We start from the raw sequence: 13,726 nt of genomic DNA, 5'->3' as shown, positions 1-13,726 counted from the left end.
GTTGCAACTGAAATCTGCAGGAAGGTAGATCCCCAGGAACGGGGTTGGTCACCCTTGTTTAGTATATCTAGAAAGAGCTTGATTAGTTGGTTTAGGTGTGTTTAATTGGGGTTGGAACTAAACTCTGCAGGACAACAGATCCCCCCCAAACCCCTCCTGTTATCAATGTGGAGTCAATGTCGACTAGTTGCTAGTGATGTCATCAATAAAACACAAGATGCAATTGTTATGCGACATGCCACAATTTAAGATTTATTTTCAGGAAATGTATACACATGCTGTTTGACCCCTGCAGCACAGGATGTCAACATGACGTCATATTGACGTTGTACCCTAATGTTCCCCAACGTTGTGGGGACGTTGGATTTTGTTTGGAAATGAAAATCGGGTGGACGTCAGAACCCAACGTCAGGCCGATGTTAATGTCCAACGTCCAACCTAAAATCAACCAAATATCAACGTCTAATCATGTTACACCTTGACGTTGTGTGGACGTCACCACTATGACATCTACCAGACGTTGGATTTTGGTAACTTTCCAACACAACCTAAAATCAATCAAAAATCAACGTAATTTGACGTCATTATTGGAATAAAAATGGAAAAATAGCGTTGACCTTAGATGCTGGCATTGAATTTTGGCCACCTGATGTCATGACCTACTGTAAATTGAACCCAATATTAACGTCTTATGATGTTGCGTCGTCATTGTAAATAAGAACTGGTTCTCAATTGACTTAAAAATAAAGGTTATTAATATTATTATAACCCCTAGTGTGGACAGAGAACTAATGCTAGTGTCTAAGTGGATCGTGTACATTCTAAAACACCATTCAAAAATCTGACACGCATTAAGGCTGATTTATACTTCTGCGTCAAACGTCTGCGCTGACGCATAGCCCTTCGCCGTGGCCATCGGCGTCGCTGACGTGCACCTCTCAAAAATTGTAACTACACGTCGCAATGACGCGTAGCGCAAGCTCTGTTATTGGTCGGCTTGGTAGCGCTGATGAGTCTGGGCGGGACCGAGAGCCACGTGAATGGCGCGAGCTGGACGCAAGCCCAATGGAGCGATAGTTTACAAGTGTAGAGTCCCATGAAGGAGCTCCTGATGGAAAGTTTTGTTTTGTGTTTACCTCATAGTTAAAGTTGTTGCACGTCTGCCGGTTCCTGCCTCAAAATGAGCGAGTTTGAGCCACTTGTACATCCCGGAAGTGTTCAGGAAAAGCAAAACAGCAGAGAAGAAACTCGACACAGAGGAACATTTATACTTCACTGCCAACTAGCGTTTCGGAAGTGTTAATTCAGCCCAACAGAGACTGCGCAGAAGTATAAATGCACAGCTACGCGCGTTGCATGCGCCGTGGGTCACGCCGGTCTCTTGAACACAGAAGTATAAACCAGGCTTTAGTGTAAATGAGGCCTGATAGGAAGTGAAGGGAGATGGGATCAGGAAAGATCCCCAAGCCAGTACTCAATCTCAGGACACCTTAGGCACAACCATGCTATATTTTGGAAGCCATTTTATTTAAAAGTTGTTGCTGAAGTGTTCCGGAGAGGTTTCTGAAATGTTATGGAAAATTATGGATGGAGGGTCAGGAAGTCAGATAATGTGTTTGTAAGTGTGCGTATTTGCGAAGCAGCCCAGTGCGTGTTGTTGCCTTCACACAGAGTGCCTCTGAATATGACAAATGAGCTCTTTGTGCCAATGCGTCTTCTTGATTGTCACATTTCGCCCGGCTGAAGCAAACAAACACAAGCAAAATCTGAAAATGGAACGAGATTAGCTCTGAGTTCTGCTAGACGAGCAGCGAGTCGTGCCAAAGCCCATTCCTCTCCCACCGTGTGTCCTCTCTGTAGACTAGACCTGCTGACCGGTAATTGGACTGCCACTGTTCTCCTGAGAATATATTACTTGAATATTTCTGCCTCCCGCTTCTTAATGTAATTGCCCTGTTACGAGGAGAAAATACTATGGAAAAGAAAAATGAGCAAGGCTAGAGGTGACTGTAAAACTAAAAGGTGGCTCAGGGATTTGCGACTTGCGGCAGAGATCATGTTGTAGACTAATTACGCCATCTTTTTCAGATGTGTATGAAAACACAAAGAGCAGAGTGAATTGTTCCTCCTCTAAAGATGCCTGAGGTGTATTGCCATGACAACAACTAAGAGCACCTATCAAAGGTCATGATGACACGGAGAATTGTGTGTTCATGAGTGGGCGGTTGTGTGTGTTTTGCGACTCATCATTTGTGTGCCTTTCAAGTGTTTGTTCAAACCGCTGCGTGTTCCTCTTGTCTTGGCTGCAGATCTCTAAAGAATCATTTCAGTGCAGCGAAGAAGACAAAACGAGATGGCAAAATAACTTTAATATTGTATAATTTTTGTCCAGATCACTTTTGGTAATATAGGCATTTTTCTTAAAACATTTTCAAGAGTTCACACTTAGCTGATGATTGATTATGAAGCTTGTTTGGGATGCTGTCTAGGGAGAGAGCCCTGAGCTTAGAAGATCCTCGAGTCCGGGGCTCCCTCCTGTTTGCAAGGCGAGATTGGAGTTTTTGAGCTCAGGTAGATCTTGAGAACTCCGTAAAAATATGTCTATAATTGATGTGCATATCATTCGTGGCTTCATTCGTCATATTGACCATTACACTTCTCCCATTTAAAACTATACAAGTGACACGTCTGGTGTATTTTATAGTCTTTGGTACTACTAAATTACTAGTAATTAAAAAGCCAAAACTATAATTAATTTAACAATATAATTATTACAATCTACAATCATGGTGCAAAAATGTGTACAACCTAATGAATATGTTACAGGAAAATATAAAGTATAATTGCAATAAAGAGGACAACTCAAGTGAACCATTATAGAACCATTATAGAAATCAAGAGAACCATTATAGAATCATTAGAGAATTCAAGACCATTATAGAACCATTATAAATATCAAGATAAGCATTATCGAACCATTATAAATATCAAGATAAGCATTATCGAACCATTATAAATATCAAGAACATTATAGAACCATTATAAATATCAAGAGAACCAATACAGAACTATTATAGATATCAATACCATTATAGAACCATTATAGATATCAAGACCATTATAGAACCATTATAGATATCACAATAACCATTATAGAACCATTATAAATATCAAGAGAATTAATAAAGAACCATTATAAATATCAAAAGAACCATTTTTGAACCATTATAATATCAAGACCATTATATAACCATTATAGATATCAAGAGAACCATTATAGAACCATTAGAGATATCAAGAGAATCATTATAGAACCATTAAAGATATCAAGACAAATGTAGAACCATTATAAATATCAAGAGAACCATTACAGAACCATTATAGATATCAATACCATTATAGAACCATTATAAATATCAAGAGAACCATTATAGATCCATTATAGATATCATGATAACCATTACAGAACCATTATAAATATCAAGAGAACCATTATTGAACCATTATAAATATCAAGAGAACCATTTTAGAACCATTATAAATATCAAGAGAACCATTAAAGAACAATTATAGATATCAAAATAACCATTATAGAACCATTAGCGATATCAAGAGAACCATTTTAGAACCATTAGCGATATCAAGAGAACCATTATAGAACCATTAGCGATATCAAGAGAACCATTATAGAACCATTAGCGATATCAAGAGAACCATTATAGAACCATTATAAATATCAAAGGTCCATGTCAGCATTAGGAAATCAAGGTGTTTTATTAAAAAAAAAAAAAAAAAAAAGAGTATTAGTAATAGAATGTCGGGTTTCAAAACAAATCTCAAAAATAAATGGCCTAAAACGGTTAATATCTCAGTCATGCCATCTTAAGCTTTTAAGGTCTGTTCAGCCTGATCTTTCGAGGAAACATTTTCAGTTTTGTCGGTTTAGAGGGTACTTCAGTCTAGTCCAGTTGTACAACAATGTACAATTTTAAAAAGGAGGCGTAGCACCAAACCCCACCCCTAAACCCAACTGTCATTGGGGATAAGTAAATATTACTATATTGTACGAATGAGCTACAAATTCATACAAATTAACCACTAAATCAAAAAGTAACGAATTGCTGTGAGATTGTGTTGCGTGTGTTAATGACTGTTTGACGTCATCTCATGGGGACGTTGCATTTTGTTTGGAAATGAAAATCGGGTTGACGTCAGAACCCAATGTCAGGCTGACATCAGTGTTTAACCTAAAATCAACCAAACATCAGCGTCTGATGATGTTAGAGCTTGACGTTGTGTGGACGTTACTACTATGACATCTATCAAAGGTTGTATTTTGGTTTCCATATCGAACGAGTAAATGTCAGTATTTGACGTCAATATCATGTTGGTTTAAGATGTTGGCTCGACGTTGGATTTTGGTCACTTTACATCACAACCTACTAAATATCAGTCATTTGAGGTTGTTATTGGACATCAAAATAACGTCCTTAGACGTTAGCTGAACGTTGAATTTTGGTCACCTGACATCACAACCTAAATCTAACCTAATATTAACATCTTATGACATTGTGTGTCTGCTGGGGGTATAATATTCTGCTGACTATGAGTGTATCTTGTCAACAAGTGTTGGGTACATTTGAAGTCAAAATTATTTGCCCTCCTGTGAATTGTTTTCTTTTTCATATATTTCCCAAATGATGTTTAACAGAGAAAGGAAATTTTCACAGTATGTCTGAAAATATTTTTTCTTCGGGAGAAAGTCTTATTTGTTTTATTTTGGCTAGAATAAAAGCAGTTTTTATTATTTTTTTACTATTCTATGGTTAATATTATTAGCCCCCTCAAGCAATTTTGTTTTTCGATTGTCTACAGAACAAACCATCATTATATAATAACTTGCCTAATTACCCTAACTTGCCTAATTAACCTAATTAACTAGTGATTGATTAGTGAATGCTAGTGTCTTGAAAAATAATTAGTAAAATATTATGTACTGTTATCATGGCAAAGATAAAGCAGTTATTAGAAATAATTTATTTAAACTATTATGTTTAGAAATGTGGTGAACACATCTTCTCTCTGTTAAACAGAAATAGGAGAAAACAATACACATATATTCAGGACTGCTAATAATTCTGACTTCAACTATAGGTGGCAGGTGTCAATATTACCCAGGATTTCCCAACAGAACATTGCCCAGAGCATCACGCTCTTCCGCTGGCTTGTCAAGTTGTCTTTATTATTCATTTCTGATACTCGCTTGCTCCTTGTAGCCACCTTCAATAGTGGACAGAGGTCATAATAGGCACTCTAATTGATTTGTGGCCGCACAGCCTCATATGAATCAGAGAGAGAGTGTGTGTGTGTGTTGTGACACATTCCACACATACATAAACATCATTAAACTTTGATGTGAGTTTGTCTCTCCTCTCACCATTGCTAGAAAACCCCCATCACTGCAGCCTGAGAGCAACCTGCGTCAGATTCAAACTAAGAAAAAAAAAGAAGAAGTGTGTGGCTCCTATTTCAGTTAATATTTAATGGACTAGAATAGACGCCATTTCCTGTATTCTGGTTCTTTTTAACCCTTGTGCACTGTTCAAATTAACTATGCATCAATGCATCAAAGGCAGTGTTGTTACTAATCATTCACACTTTTATCCAAGACTGTGATAAAAGATAAAAACAGTCTTGTCCACAATTACTTTTTATATTGAAAAGGCGTAATTTTGTGTTTTTTTTCGCCCACCAAATCAGTGACATTGTGTATGAATTTGGCAAAATAAAGAGTTAAAATCTTGTTTTTTTAAACATTTTAGTGGTTTTGATCAGGACTGAGGTTGATAAACAGATTTATGCAAAAAAAAAAAAAAAACAATAAAAAAAACACACACACGCACGCGCACACACACACACTTACACCCTGATTCATTTGAGGTTGTGCAGCCACAAATCAAGGGGAAATTATGCGTGCGTTGGTTTGAAAATAGCAACACATTGGGGCAAACAGGTCCTGCACCTTATTGCACCGGGTGTATGATTAAGGGCCCTTGATTTACTCACCCACAGGTTATCCAATGATTTAGGTGAGTTCTTTCTTCTTCAGTAGAACATTAAACAGGGTGTCCGCTGAATCCTAACATGTCTTAAATTTCAAAAACTAAGGATGCTTTCACACCTAGACTTTTGTTTCGGATCTGTCTCATTTGCCTAGATAGCGCGGTTGGTTTGGCATATGTGAAACCACCAATCGCGCTTGAATCCGCGCCAAATCATTCGTTCTAAGATTGCCTGAATGAGGTGGTCTCGGCTCGATTGAAACGAACTCTGGAGCAGATCGGTTGTAATGAGAAAGCAATACGATCCGAGCCCGGCTATATTACAGTGTTTTATGGATATGTAATAGGCATACGGCTATATAAAGAGAGAATTGTGAGTAGGGTGGGAAGTTCCAGGAGTTATCAGCAAATGCACAGAGACTCCAGGATGCCCGCAAACGAGTGATAGTCTCCAAGAAATTGCACGTCTCCCTCCCGGTTCTTAAATGCGTCACGCACCCTTCTCACCCTTCCCCACCGCATCCCTCCTTGCTCTTCAGACACGTCGCGAGCACCCTGTCAAACACCACCAAACCACCACCCCCTGACAGCTGAGCGGGACTCTGCAAGATAAACTTTGAAACTCTGAACAATGTGAGGAGAGTTTACTCACATTATTTGTTTTACCTATTTTGGTCCGTTCAGAAACTTTGCCGTATGAAAGCAAACCGCACCAAGAGCAAATAGCAACAATGTAACAAATTTAGGGAAGTTTATTTATAAACTAATTTCCAGAGGAGCACTCGCTCATGATTGATAGCACCTGGTCCACATTAGCTAACACTGATTTACCAATCAGACGACTCCTTAACCACTATAAATAACCAGAGTATCTTACCTCAGCCATCTTCGTCTTGAAGAATCCCCCCTTCCACCCCTACTCCTCCCATTTCCTTGTCAGGGCAGCACGGAGGCCTAGTGGTTAGCACCACGGCCGCACAGCAAGAATATCACTGGCTCGGACACTTCCTGGCCAGGTCGGCATTTCTGTGCGGAGTTTGCATGTTCTCCTCGTGTTTGCGTGGGTTTTCACTGGGCTCTCCGGTTTCCTCCCACAGACCAAAAACATGTAACATAAGTAAACTGACAAATCTAAATTGACAGCATAGACACTTCACAGCATCAATCTACTTCCAACATTATCAAGCAGGGGAGTTCTCGAGACCTACCTGAACTCGGACTTCCCTCTCGCCCTGCAACGGGAGGGACCCCCGGGCTCGAGGATCTCACGAGTTCAGGGCTCTCTCCCAGGACAGCATGCCAAACTAGCTACATAATCAATCATCAGCTAAAGGCGAACTTTTTAAATCCCTGTTTCCGCACCAATGAATCGATTCACAGGTGTGAAAGCAGCTTAAATTTAAGGGCTTAAAGGTCTTAAATTCACTGAAATATTGTCTTGTAGGTCTCAAATCATTTTAAACGGGTCTCAAGTATATAATGTCCACGTCAATCTACCCAATAAGGAGAGCAACCATCCAATTATCAACAAACCCTCTCAATAAAACTTTTAACCAAACTCTCTTCATAACTTTATTTACCAATATTTCTGAATTATCTTCATCACCCTTTGTTTTGGTATTTACGTTTTCCATATATGAAACAGACCACATACTGTATGGTGAGAACACTGACCTGGAGAGTCGGTCTGATAGACATCATAGTGGTAACATCCTTACATTGTTAAGCTGGGACATCATTACATGCTGATATTTGGTTGATTTTGGTTGACATTTGGTCCAGTTGGTGTTTCTGTATGGAGTTTGCATGTTCTCCCAGTGTTGGCGTGCAAAGACATGCGCTATTGGTGAATTGAATAAACTAAATTGGCCGTAGTGCATGTGTGTAATAGTGATGGGTCGTTCATGAACGATTCGTTCATTTTGAACGAATCTTTAATATGACTCGGGAACTACGAGTCCTTTCAGGGAGTGATTCGTTCATCCGCATGTGCGCACATTTGTGCAGGTAGTATCATTAATTTCAAGTCTTCATCACATTGGCTGAAGCCAATCATATGCGTTTAGAGCCGGAAAAAGAATTGATCCGCTCACCTCTCGAGTCCTCTATCGGGTCTGAGTCACTCGTTCAACATGAGTCAATCATATGCGTTTAGAGCCGGAAAAAGTTTTGATCCGTTTATCTCTCGTGTCCTCTATCGGGTCTGAGTCACTCGTTCATCACGAGCCAATCATATGCGTTTAGAGCCGGAAAAAGTTTTGATCCGTTCATCTCTCGAGTCCTCTATCGGGTCTGAGTCACTGGTTCATCACGAGCCAATCATACACGTTTAGACCCGGAAAAAGAATTGATCCGTTCATTTCTCGAGTCCTCGGGTTTGAGTCGTTCTGTCACGTGATGAATGAACGATCATGGCTCCTATCGGCCTAGACTGTGCATTGATTAAGATTATATGTGACTGTCAGTGTAACGTGAATGAACCACTAACATTTGAAGACATGAAGAGGTGAGCTGAGCAAAAAGACAATAATGCCTTCATAGACAAAAGAGCCAGTAAACATTAAAATATTATTTTCTCCTTCTTATAGTATTCTATTTATGACTTATTTGTTGTGCAGTCAACCTTTTGGGCTAGTTGTAGATGTGTTTGGAAGCAATTCGTAACATTTGAATAATATTTTGGCAAATTGAACTAAATGAACGAAAGGACTCAAAAAGATTCGTTCATCTTGAAGAACGAGACTCAAAGATCAGAGTCAGTAAAATGATCCGAACTTCCCATCACTAGTGTGTAAATAAGAGAGTGGATGGGTGTTTCCCCAGTACTGAGTTGTGGCTAAATGGGCATCCACTGCATAAAACATATGCTGGAATAGTTGGCGGTTCATTCCGCTGTGGTGACCCCTGATGACTAAAGGGACTAAGCTAAAAGAAAATGAATGAATGGCCTGAATGGATGGCATGGCTTTAATACTGTAGGTTGGCCATGGCTGGTTGTTTCTCAGTTGAGGCCAATTTGCACGAAGCACCGCCACTCACCTGTCCTGCTTCATTCCACTTAATTTGGCCATTTCTCATGTGAACGAAGTTAGCATGACAGAAGCACTGATTTTCCCCTCTGCCTGTCTTCCCGCTGGCAGCTGTGCCACACTGAGTTTTGACTGAGACTGATGACAGAGGTTATTGAGGATGAAAACCGCCCTGCTTGCTCGGCTCACCAATGGCGTCTGGGCTTCGTCACATTTTGTCGCAAGAGGGCAGCTGTCATGTACCTGACATTAAAGAGATGGATGGCAGGACCCTTTGTTGCAGTTCTTCCAGCTCTGCGTTGCTTCTGCCTGCGTGCCAGCTTTCCACGTGACTTAACGGGAGCCAATCAGAGGGCACCGTCATGTCAGTTCGTCAGGCAGCTGGAAAAACTCTCCTCCTCTGTTTCTTGACCCCTGTGCATTGACCCCGCGCAAGTCCTTCTCCCTGCTGTCATGTTTGTTTACCCTAACAATGGCGCCTCAAGCTGCCTTCAACTGTGTGACACTTCCCATCTCTCGTACTTTGAGTGCTGCCTTTTATTCTTGTGGATGACAGTTGTGCCTGTGCATCAAGCACTAAAAAAAAAATCCACATAAATATGAGAATCGTCATCTTGTACTTGAGTCTCATGCGCATGGATCTGGGTCATCGTTGTTTTAACTCAACTTAAAGTCGCCATGGAATCAAAATGTACTGGTGGTTGGAGTCAGAAGTCTTAGCCCACCTATTTCCCCCCCGATTATTGAGTATTATTAACATAATAGTTTTAATAACTCATTTCTAATAGCCGATTTATTTTATCTTTGCCATGAAGTCTGTACATAATATTTTAGTAGATATTTTTCAAGATACTAAACAGCTGAAAATGCACATCACGTGACCAAACACACACTCTTGTATGTGCAGCAACATATGCTCACGTCTGAGCTCCAGGCAGTCAGCAGGTGCTTTGAGCACACCTCCACAGGTGAGAGCAGCACACGTCGGACAGTTCATCAAGGATCTACCACTGGATCTCATCTCACTACTGTAAAAAATAAATTCGTAAAATTTACAGTAAAAAAACGGCAGCTGTGGTTGCCAGTACTTTTCCGTTAAAAACACGGTACAAACCGTAAATATAATTTTAAATTGCTACCGTAAATTACCGTATTTTATTAATTTATAGTGGTAATATGTCTGTATTTTTTCTTTTGTTACAGAGTTAGACATGTTAGCACACCCACATGTAGGTGGTGATGAGGAAGTTACATAATGAGCCAATGCTCATCACAATCAACTTTTCCCACAAGCAGAAAGGTGTAATAATATATAGAAGGTGCTCAGTGTCATTCACACAGCTACTAAACACCAGTATGGTAACACACATAAAATTAAAGTCATGAAATAAACAATGATTATCAACATTAGATGTAACATAAATCTCTAATGTACATAACTGATGGGGAAACAACTATAAAGTTCCACATTAATGTCAACAAAATGCATAAAAAGTTATGTGCCATGCAGGGAATTCTGGGAAAGTCACTTTACGGTTATTCACCCTATATATTAAGGAAACATACTGTTAACGAGGTTACGTATTTGTACTGTAGCATTTTTTACAGCCATTTTTTACAGTTGTTTAACGTGATATTTAATTAATCTTGTTTATACCTAACGACTCTTCTGTCTTTTGAATCTATCAGTTGTTCTCTGGTAACGTGTTTTGGCTGAGAGCAAAGATAAGTTAATATATTAATTCATGTAATCACGTACTCTCCGCACATTTGAATAATTGCTTGCCTCTACTGTGAGTAAAAGTATCTGTTGTAAAAACCTTTCCAAAGTACTCAAGAGTGGTGAATAGTGAGTATTACGCTGTAAAAAGGTGATGCATTTACAGCACAATGCTTATTTTCAATGCAGTGAATCCTCTGATTTTCATTGAGCAGGTGTAATATTCATTAATATTAATTATTCGAATTCTTATATTCACTAAGGTGCCGCTGTTTGGGGTCAAATGAGAGTTACGTCATCATTAACTAGCAGGCCGCATTTTGCTCACAGGTCTGCGAGAAAATAAATAAGAAGAGCGGAGCTGCAGTAAAATAATGAATATAAAGAGTGAGGCTATGGTCAAAAAAACAAATATAGGAAAAAAGTGTGACTGCTGAGAGTGCAAGCAGCTAGGGACACCGGCCCTCTGGCCAAAAAAACGGACCGGCCCACCGGGAATTCTACCGGTCCTCCCGATTAGCCAATCCGGGCCTGTTGAGAAGCCTTTACGATTTATTAACCCTGACAAATTAAGGGTGCTTTCACATCTGTAGTTTGCTTCATTTGGTCCGGACCAAGCACAATAAAGGATACATTGTTGCATCTTCTGCCGTCTTTGGGTCGTTTTCACACCACACTGCTGGCTTTGGTCCGAACCCATTAAAACAAACCAAAATGCAGTCATCTGACAAAATCTACATCTCTCATTGGCCAGATGTTGTTAAACATATTTCCTAAACTGCTTATTGATTGGTCAGAATTCACGTGCGGGAAAATGCCAATGAACTCCCGCAGGTAAACAAAACCTTTAACTCTGGAGGGACGACTGCGCTGGCTGATTGTATCCCTGCTTTAGACAAACTATACATTACGAAAATGAAGCGCGGCCGCGTCTGGAAAACAACAAAGTGTTTTAATGCATCGCTCGTCACTTCAGGAGGAGCCGTGAATTAATTTAGCTAAACTGCAATATGGTCATCTTGCGGAAATATTACCAACGATCCATCAGGTAATGTTTTCCCCTCTCTCTCCCTCTGTTGGTAAAGCGCTGTCAACAAATATTTTTCCTCCATATCCCATAATGCACAGCGCATCGGCCTACGGCAGCTGAATTAGTCCAAAACGCGCAGTACTTTATGTGGTTGGAATTGTTTTAGTACAGATCAATTTCTCACCATAAACGAACCGCCCCAGGGTTCGTTTGAAAGCGTACTGAGACCACCTCTTCAAGCAGGTCTCGGTGCGCTTATTTGGTCCGCTTTTGGTGCGCCATCAAGTACTATTGCTGCATTCACACCTGCTTAAACGAACCGTACCTAAAGGGGAAACAAACTCTAGTGCGAACTAGATAAGCAAACTAAATAAGGCAGGTGTGAAAGCACCCTAAAGCACAGTTAATAGTGAAATCGGTTAATTATCGCATCCCTAAAATGCTCAATGTTTATTTATTTATTTCTTTTTTTTGAGTTATTGTAAGAATGTATCCGGTGCAAATATGCAAAACTGGTGCAATTGTCAGTTAAAGTGTCAAAGAGGGGAAACGATGTGTTTTCTACAGGTGGTTTGTCAAGCCCACTCACCTGTGTGAGGCAAACTCAGAATGATACTCTGTGGGCTTCTTTGGCGGGAATCTTGTCAGTCCAAAAAATGATGGGTTCCACTAACCCTTCCATTGAAGGCACATTTATATATAGTTCCTCTATTAAGATCTTCATCAAATGTCACCATAACGCGATACATTTCAAATGCAGTGTCTTGTTTTATGTTGCAGAAAATGGCACTTTTAACTCCAGCAGTGAAGCAGAGAGGAAGACACAGTCGTACTACCTTTCCTGTCTTAATGAACAGCGAATAGAAGAACTCGGAGCCCAACCACTCATGGATTTGATTACAAAGGTGAGTTTTTCTACAGCGCCCCCCTATGGTGTGGAAGATAAACGCTGCAAAATCAGTAACAAAAGCTGTCTATTAGATAGCACAAAATGTATTAAATATCATGGACAGTGGTATATCCGTGATGGACTGACCGATTAAAGCTGCTTTCAGCGGGGGAGGTGATGACGAAGCTCCCGCTTACAGGCTGGGGGTCAGAGTATGCATACGCTGAGGCACATCGCCAAAGACGCGCTATCTTTATAAACAAACTTCCGATTCGAGTTTAAAACAACTACATTCTCACCTGAAAAACTTTTCATACTTTAATTTGTAACACAACAAAGGAGTATTTTTAAAACTGTGCGGGTTTTCTCCTCTACCATTAGCTTTCGCTGGTTACGTTGCAATGCATTCTGGGATCCCTGTGCTTTGTAAGTTCGCAACAGTGGAACAGTGCTTCGGCGACAGTTGATGACGTTTCAGGAGGACACAAGAACGCAAGTACAGACAAGAACGCTTATTGAGAAACAGCCATATACTGTATTTCCTCATGAAGGGATAAAAACAAACATTTGAAAGACTTATAATGAGACAGCAGAAGTTGGTGTCAGCTATTCATTTGTAGTCATTCTGCGTATGCTAATAAGTAACACACACAAAAAAGAAAACACCAATTTTTCTGAATGACCTTTGGTTTAATTTGATGCCTGATTAATTTTTTTGATTGCTTTTCTGCGCATCCCCTAAAAATCAGAGTCCTTTATATGAACCGAGCTAGACAACTCGTATCAAATGGCTACGATGCTATCAATTCCTCTAGGTTTAAAGTCAGCGAGCCTTGAAATTATGTAGACATCCTTCAGCGAAAGACGTTTTTGGTGCTCTTCTATCTCTCTGAATCAGCCATTTTGAACAAGAAAGCTGCGATTCTGAAGCTCGGCGCAGACCTGGAAGATTACTCAGTGTTACAGACACAAAGCAGGCATGTCAAACAGCACTTC

At 40.0% G+C, this 13,726-nt stretch overlaps 1 protein-coding gene across 8 annotated transcripts in view; it reads left to right on the top strand.

Moving 5' to 3' along the window:
* ece2b (endothelin converting enzyme 2b) overlaps positions 1-13,726 on the top strand; it is a 151,286-nt gene that overhangs the window by 89,143 nt on the left and 48,417 nt on the right. For all 8 annotated transcript variants that reach the window (XM_017351042.4, XM_073923320.1, XM_017351043.4 and 5 more), the window contains 1 exon segment: positions 12,622-12,746. In XM_017351042.4, coding sequence (XP_017206531.1) covers positions 12,622-12,746 — 125 coding nt within the window.

Source organism: Danio rerio, chromosome 15 (assembly GCF_049306965.1).
Source record: "Danio rerio strain Tuebingen ecotype United States chromosome 15, GRCz12tu, whole genome shotgun sequence".
NCBI classification, from domain to species: Eukaryota; Metazoa; Chordata; class Actinopteri; order Cypriniformes; family Danionidae; genus Danio; species Danio rerio.
This window is presented reverse-complemented; position numbering and strand designations above follow the sequence as displayed.